This window comes from Fulmarus glacialis, unplaced genomic scaffold (genome assembly GCF_000690835.1).
Source record: "Fulmarus glacialis isolate BGI_N327 unplaced genomic scaffold, ASM69083v1 scaffold1984, whole genome shotgun sequence".
NCBI classification, from domain to species: domain Eukaryota; kingdom Metazoa; phylum Chordata; class Aves; order Procellariiformes; family Procellariidae; genus Fulmarus; species Fulmarus glacialis.
Window position 1 is genome coordinate 23,857 of NW_009205930.1, and position 8,191 is coordinate 32,047.

At 44.9% G+C, this 8,191-nt stretch overlaps 1 protein-coding gene across 1 annotated transcript in view; it reads left to right on the forward strand.

The window, feature by feature from the left end:
- LOC104075143 (antigen WC1.1-like) overlaps positions 1-8,191 on the forward strand; it is a gene marked incomplete at its 5' end in the record, with an annotated part of 19,238 nt that overhangs the window by 8,112 nt on the left and 2,935 nt on the right. Inside the window, 5 exons of the mRNA XM_009575555.1 lie at positions 5,030-5,344; positions 6,229-6,543; positions 6,739-6,774; positions 7,081-7,218; positions 7,522-7,617. Coding sequence (XP_009573850.1) covers positions 5,030-5,344; positions 6,229-6,543; positions 6,739-6,774; positions 7,081-7,218; positions 7,522-7,617 — 900 coding nt within the window. The remainder of the gene's footprint in view (positions 1-5,029; positions 5,345-6,228; positions 6,544-6,738; positions 6,775-7,080; positions 7,219-7,521; positions 7,618-8,191) is intronic.

The following is an 8,191-nucleotide window of genomic DNA, read 5'->3' on the forward strand; positions in this document are numbered from 1 at the left end:
GGGTGGGCAGGTGTGGAGGGCCACGAACTATGTGTAAACAGGTGGGAAATGGAGAGCATGACAGACCTTGTTGGAGGGGAAGGTGATTGGGAAGAACTCCAGTGGCTTGGAGCCTGGATATTTTCGTGTCCAAGAATATCAGCCTGGGAGATGCAAAGGAGTTATGTTGCCCGTGAAACCCCAAGAGAGTGGTGTGTTGCTTTGCTGTGGGGTACACCAGAGCCTACCATGTGCTCACAGCAGGACTTCAAGAGGCACTGGGACAGCTTAGCAGAACTGGGGAATCTGGTTGACAGTCTCTGTCAGAGTGATGGTCTGGTAAAAGTGGTGTTAACTAGTGCTCAGCACAAAAGGGAGGATTCTGGTCAGAAGTTAGCAGCTAGTAGCACTGAAATGGTCAAATCGCAAGCTTCAGGCTGCTTGTGGGAGCACCTAAAGCTTAAATTGACTGACCTGGAGAGGGACCCTGACATTTTGAGAAGGGAAACTAGGGGCTTATGATGAATTAAAAAATGAGTCCTTTCAGGCAGCCTTAGTTACATTTTTTAATAATTTTTTACATAATTAAGGAGCCCTACAGAAAAGGGTACACTGCTCCCTAGACTCTGACCACTCAGTGGGTCTTTAGTCTGAGGGTAAATGAATAGAGAAGTGTGGAGAAACTTACAGTCACTGCTCTGCAGTGGCTATGGCATTGCTGGGACACCAGAGTAGATGAGATACAGCTGAAAGCTTGAAACAGCAGGTCTTTAGGGAGTTTGGGCATAAGACACTTGTAAACACTGTCCTGAACAATGTAGGAGGGCTTTGGGATCAGTTTATGAAAAGATATGTTGAGCGGTGCCTAATTGTGCTGATCCTACAAACAAAATACCCCTTTGAAAGGACCGAGAAGAAGGGGGTAATCAACTGCAGTTTCCTGGGCTGCTGGAGTGTGGTTACAGGCAAAGGGAGAGGAACCCTGAAAAGCTTGTGATCACTAATGCTAAGGCTTGAAATCACGAATGGCTAGGCACAGTTACTACACAGTTACAGTGGTACCCTCTGGTACCACCTGGTGGGATGCCCTGTTGATCAAGGAGTGACCTATGTATACCATTCTGGAGCGAGGATGCCAGAAAAAGAGTGCAAGCTAACAGCACGGATAAGGATAATACCGAGGATCCAGCAGTATGGTCAACCTCAGGAAAAACATGAAGGGAGAATGAGAATTCTGCATGTCCCCCTCCTACACAGTGGGACTTTAGGATATATCTGAAAGAATAGGGAGACAATATGAGACACTGGGAGGAAAAGCCCTTCATAGACCTAGCATTATAAGCACAGGAGAGAGGTGAGAGCTTATTTAAACCATTCCCTTCTGGTACCCCCACTTCTGGACCATATACTGCTCTGACAACTGATCAGGGGGTTCTCCCCTGGCCTGGCAGTGAATGAAGCTAACCAAATTTATTAGACTGTCCAGACAAGGCGGCCAGGCACCCTCGCCTTAACGATGTTGTGCCTTTGTGGATACCTAATGATAGCGGCACCCAGTGCACCTTATTGTCCTCTCTGTGTAGCAGTGATAAACAAATAGTTCTTGGAGTAACTGAAGGAGAAACATGCCCAGCTGTGGAAGAAGGGAACCTAAGCTTGAATAGATGGGTTTGGTACACCTTACTTGTTGCTACTGGCCCTACTGCCCCTGTCATCCTTGTCATTGACTTTCTTGACCACTGGAGATGGATGGATGGGACAGGAAGTCTTTGGGTTTTTTGGAACAATACTGCATCCAGCTCTGGAACCCTCAGCACAAGAAAGACATGGACCTGTTGGAGCGGATCCAGAGGAGGGCCACGAAAATGATCAGATGGATGGAATGCCTCTCCTATGAAGAAAGGCTGAGAGAGTTGGGGTTATTCAGCCTGGAGAAGAGAACACTTCCGGGAGACCTTACTGCAGCCTTTCAGTATTTAAAGGGGGCTTATAAGAAAGACGGCGACAAACTTTTTAGCAGGGCCTGTTTAGCAGGGGGAATGGTTTTAAACTAGAAGAGGGTAGATTTAGACTAGATATAAGGAAGACATTTTTTACAATGAGGTGGGTGTTCCAACACTGGAACAGGTTGCCCAGAGAGGTGGTAGATGCCTCATCCCTGGAAACATTCAAGGTCAGGTTGGACAGGGCTCTGAGCAACCTGATCTAGTTGAAGATGTCCCTGCCCACGGCAGGGGGGTTGGACTAGATGACCTTTAAAGGTCCCTTCTGACCCAAACTATTCTATGATTCTATGTTTCTATGATACCTCTCTCAGTGCTGGATTTGCCATTAATCACTCCAAAGTAAAAAGCCACCCCCCAAGAAATACAGGTTTTAGGCATGCAAAATGGATGGAGATATATGCCAGCTGACCAAATTGCTTGGATAAACACCACGGCCCTCCACGCAATAAACAAGAACCTAGACCTTCTTGGGCATTACTGGATTTTGATGTACACACATCCCTCGTTAGAGCCAATTGACAAAACCCATATATCAGTGACCTGAAATAAGCCTCATTTTGAGTGGGAAGAGGAACACCAGCAAGCTTTGGAGCTGATCAGCTCCAAAGAAGATAGTCCATGCCATGGCATTAGGACCAATATAGGTAGGTAGCAATATTACAAAATTGTTATATACACATGCAGAAAAGAAAAGCATCAAATGGAGTTTGTTGCAATGAGCATCTCAAGAGATAAGAGACACTGTTGGAACTCTGGAGTCAGAGCCACAAAGGAGCAGAAAATAACTACTCCCCTCTAGAACAAGAAGTCCTAGCTGCATATGCAGATCGTGTCTGAGTGCCACTGAAGTGGGTGCAGAGTAGTCACTGTGGTTATGCCCTAGATTAGCTGTCCTGAATTTTAGGTTCAAGGACTCAAAACTACTGAGGGAAGAGCAACCACAACTACATGCCAAAAATGGCTACTGGCCCTTTGCCAATCTGCACATATTGGTTCAAGCTCCGGACCAGGATTAGTTGAATTTACTAAGTCAATGGCCAGCAAATCAATAGTATGAGGAAGACCAAACATCTTTGGCTGTCGAAACCCTAGCATATACTGAAAATAAACAACAGAGTTTGTTCACTGATGGATCCTGTAAAAGCACAGCAGGAAACAGGAGATGGAAATCCTTGGAACCCCTCTACAGGAGAAGCTGCCATCTGGAAGAAGACTTGAAGAAATTTGAAAGGCCTTGAAAATAGCCTTGGAACATACTCGGGAGCATCAACACACCCACGTATACAGAATCCTGGATGGTGAATAATGTGGTAAGGAAATTGCTTAAAGAATGAAATCATGATAACTGGCAGCAGTGAGGAAAACCATTTTGAGCAGAAGCATGGAAAGTGGTACAACAGCTGCTTGAAGAAAAACCTGCTTAGTATGTCATGCTAATAATGCATATATCCCAAATTCAAAGGTAACTCAAGAACAGAAACACAGCAACCAAGCTGACCAGCTGGCTCAACCTGTCAGTAGAGATTTGGGATGGGACCATAAAAGAAAACTATTTTTAGATAGATGAGCCTATGAAACTGCTGAGCATGCTGCAAGGGATCGAGGACAGGCCGCTTAGGCTTGTCTTGGGAAGATATAATGCAAGCAATTAGGTAGCACGATGTCTGTGGAATAACACAACATACAGCATGAATGATGAAGCAGTATGCATAGTGAGAGAAATGAATGTTTGGAGATGCCTGGCAAATGGATTATATAGACCAATCCCTTCCTCCCCAGCACCACTGACAGATGCAATATTCTCATAGTGGTAGAGCATCACAAGGGTGGCTAGAAGCCTTCCCCACTCAGACAGCAAACACACGTTGCACCCTAGAAGGAATAAAAAAACATATCTGTGGGCACCATGAAAAGCCACTTAGGCAGGAATCAGACAACGTAAGTCATTACAAAAATACAACCATTCAAGAATGAGTAGAGCAGGTACATCGCCAGACAGCTGGAAAAACAAAGCTGTGCAATGGTTTACTTAAACCCGTGCTAAAAACACTAGGGAAAGGGTCTATCAGGGAATGTATGACATCCTCACATTCCTCACCTCCAGGAAGCTGCATGGCTAGCTAACCTACAGCTAGGAAATTGTCATAGAAGCCCAAAAGAAAACCAGAGCTCAATTGTGTGATCCTCCAGCCAGCCCTGAGGATGAAATCCCTAAAAAAGCAGTCTCTGTTGTTTGAAGAGCAGAGTTACTTGGTCTTTGGAAAAAGAACGATGATATGTGTGCCTTTACATAAATAGAAGAGAGTAATCTTACTTTACCTCATAAACTATATTCTTGTTCATGTGTTTTGCAGGGACAAGGTCTGAATTTTGTAATAAATATATGTTGAGATTAATATGATGTTAAGTCCTCTAATGTGATTCCTAGAATGAGAGGTAGCGTTTTATTGACTATATGTGCACATTGTTACAATGTCAATACCTGTTGTCTGGGACTAAAGGTAGAGTTTATAATGCATGTATTTTATGATTATGATGATGGTAAAGTAGAGTTAATAATGGCTGCATGTTCAAACACTTCTTAAATAGGTGTTTCACAGAGGCGAGGGGTTTAATGTATTGGCTATAACTGGCAGGGTTTCATTCACCAGAGGCTGCAGGGGTGCCCTGTGCTTCTGCAGGGGAGCCATTCCAGCTGGCTCTGAAATTATTGTGAACAAGTCATTGCATGCCAAAACTTCAACAAATCAGAGGAGCACATGGCACCTATGCTTCAACATACCAAAGAAATATGCCTGCAACTGTGGGTGTGGCCATCGTTGTTATTTGTTTATGTAGATGCTGGTGAATGACAGCTAACCAGAGAGGATCACTGTACGATTTTTGGGTTTAAGTGTTTGTCACTTCTGGAGTGGTTTCCTCTGGCACTTTCTCATTCAGAGTGATGAACAGAATTGTTAGCAGATTCTGGATTTCACTTATCACAGCCAAGTTCCTAGCAGAATCAGGCCCCTCTAATTCCATTTTAATGTCTTCACTTCTAGAGTTCCTGGCTCTGAGGCTGGTGAATGGCAATGACTGTGCTGGGCGGCTAGAAGTTTTCTACAATGGGACATGGGGGAGCATTTGCTCCAATCGTATGTCTCAACTCACTGCAATAACTGTGTGCAAACACCTGAACTGCGGAGATGGTGGGGAAATCGCAAGAGACTTCGAATATGGCAGAGGTTCTGGGCCCACGTGGCTGGACCACATTGAGTGCACTGAGCAACATAGCTCTCTCTGGCAATGTCAGTCAGACCCCTGGGATCCTCAGTCATGTGATAACCGAGCAGAAGAGACTCATATTTCTTGCACGGGTAATTAGAAATGCATCTGTACACGACTCTCCAGACATACACATAAACCTATGCATGCATATATGGACACTGTAGTAATAACCTCATGTTTGTTTGTTTTCTGCTATATATTATTTCTAGTTTCATGCAAATGGCACAAACATTTTTCTTTGTCTATATCCCTGATGTAAATGAATGTTGCCAAGTGCAGTTACACAGTGGAAATCCCAGGGAAGTCCCTGATACAATGGTGCCATTGCATACTTTTAAAGCAAAAATCTATGATACACAGTCAGTCTGTGAGATCTGAATTAGGATCAGACTTCTCAAGAAGTCTAGAGGCATGCATGTGTTTCTACATGTATGGAGGCATATCAGTGCATATGTACATGTACGCAGGTGCATGCACATAGCCATGGACAAGTGTATGAATTCTTCAGTTCTAAAGGTCTGTTTCTAATGCCTGCTCTTATGACAGTATTTCATACCGGTGGGTTTCCACTATAATATAAATTAATTCTAGATGGCATTCAGATCTCCTGAAAGGGATTGCATCTGCCTCACACATGAAGAAAGAAAGCACAGACATCAGGAAGATATTTAATTCACAGCAATAGCCAAACAATGATCCACCAAGTACTAAATAGGCCATATATATATAGTATAGGAAAAAAATAACTTGATGATTAATTTTATACTCCCTCACTCTTTTCAGAGAATAATCAGATTATTTACTTCAGTATTTAAATTCTGCAGGAAGAAAAGAGGCAACGTCTCCAGCCACATTTACTGAGTGTCCAAACTCTACAAGTTGTTCAGGTACCTCTACCTCTTTGTTTCTCCTTATTGGTCCCTATGGGCCTTCCTGCTGTTTCAGCGATACAGAAAGTTTCTGTGTTTTGCAGACAGGGAGAAGCTACGAGTCATAGGAGGAAAGGATGGATGTTCAGGCAGAGTGGAAATTTGGCACCAAGGTTCTTGGGGAACAGTCTGTGATGATTCCTGGGATGTGGCAGATGCTAATGTTGTATGCAGGCAGCTGGGTTGTGGATCTGCTGTGTCTGCTCTGAGTGAAGCTGCGTTTGGGGAAGGGACTGGTCCCATCTGGTTGGAGAAGGTGCACTGTAAAGGAACAGAGCTGTCTCTTTGGGACTGTCCTGCCAAGCCCCTGTGTGGCAAAAACTGTGATCATAAGGAAGATGCTGCTGTGGATTGCTCTGGTTAGTGACTGGTTCTTTGGTTCATTACACAGATCTGGGAAGGAGGTGGATAAAGGAATATTATGTCAGCCGCACATCCCAGTGACTAGCCCCTTCATAATTTTGATTGCAAGAACCTCACAAATGATATGAAGATGTTCTCACTATTTTTCACACTTGCCTTTTCCTTAATCTGGACTCGCCTTCCTTTCGCAGGTGTGACAGAAACAACAGCATCGCCCACTAGAGCAGGTAAAACATTCCTTCTTCCCCCTTTCTTTCTCCCATCAAATGAGGATTTAATGTCCCTGATACTGCATAGCAGGTAAATCAGCAGCATATTCCAGCTCATCAGAAAGCATCTCCTGCAGCCTTTTGTAAAGGAGAGCCAAGTGGCGCTATCCCCAGCTGCTGAATTCTAGCTGCTTGAGCAGGACTCACAACTGGGCAGCAGGTGACCTGCCTCACCCTGCTAGCACAGGCACAGCAGGAGGCTACAGAGGAGCAGCCCTTTGGGTCTCCTGATTCTCTGCCTGTTGCTTCTTCATTTCCATTCAGATTCTCCCCGTCGCCCTGCAACAGACAACACGAGAATTTCAATGCCTGTCATCCTCTGCATTATCCTGGGGGCTCTTCTCTGCCTGGTCCTTGCCATTCTTGCTGGACAGATCCGACGTGCCAGGGCACAGCAGAGAGGTGGGTCCCTCAGAACTGGTACGAAATGCCTCCTTGACATGGCTGACGAATGTTTAGTTGGCTGAGGAGGCTGGGGGGATGGGTGACTGAGATGAATGGCATCTGCTGCCACAAGGATGAGATTTTCACTTACCGTCTGGCAGTGAATGAGCCCAGCAGTGTTTATCCTCAGTCGGCACCTCTCGGTGACTTTCTGGGTACCAACCAGGCCATGTAGACCCCGTTAGCTCACTTCTCCTTTTCATGAACCCAGCCTGTGTATGAGCAGAGACTGTGTGAGTGATCATTGCCTTTTACTTTCAGGCTCCAGACTATCCTATGACCCCTTCTCTGAGGCAGTCTATGAAGAGATCGACTATAACCTGATGAGGGAAAAGCAGGGCATGACTGGCTTCTCAGGTCTGTGTGTCTTGCTCTTGTCAAGGGAAAATTCCTCCTGGTGGCCCAGATCCCAATCTGATACTTTGCAGCTCCCAAATCTACTGGTAAACTGAAAATTCCTAGGTTTGAGGAGAGGCTTTTCCAGCCCACTGGACTGCCAGTTCCTCTCCTAGGGACAATTCATTTTGTGCTGTCCTCACTGCAGCCATAGAGCATAGATCAGTATAGGTCAAACAAACAAACAAACAAAACCCAGGAAAAAAAAAAACAACAAACAAAAAAAAGGCTTTCGCTGCAATTATTTAAAGCAGGAACAAATAAAGGAATCATTTGTATCTCCCTCCCAGTAGCTATGTGTCTCTGTAGGCTTCCTCCTGTTGACTGCTTTTTCCCTTTGTGGCTTGCCCCCCCCACGAGCCACGAGAGGTGTTATGGGGCCCCTGAGGGATTCCACTGTAAGCCCTTTACTTTGCAGGAGTAATACTGACTGCCCAAGAATCTGCTTGACTTGGGTGTTATTACTGTAGCCTACTCTTTTTCTCATGATGCAGTCTCAGCAGCTAAGGAGAGTTTAATCTGATATCACACTCTT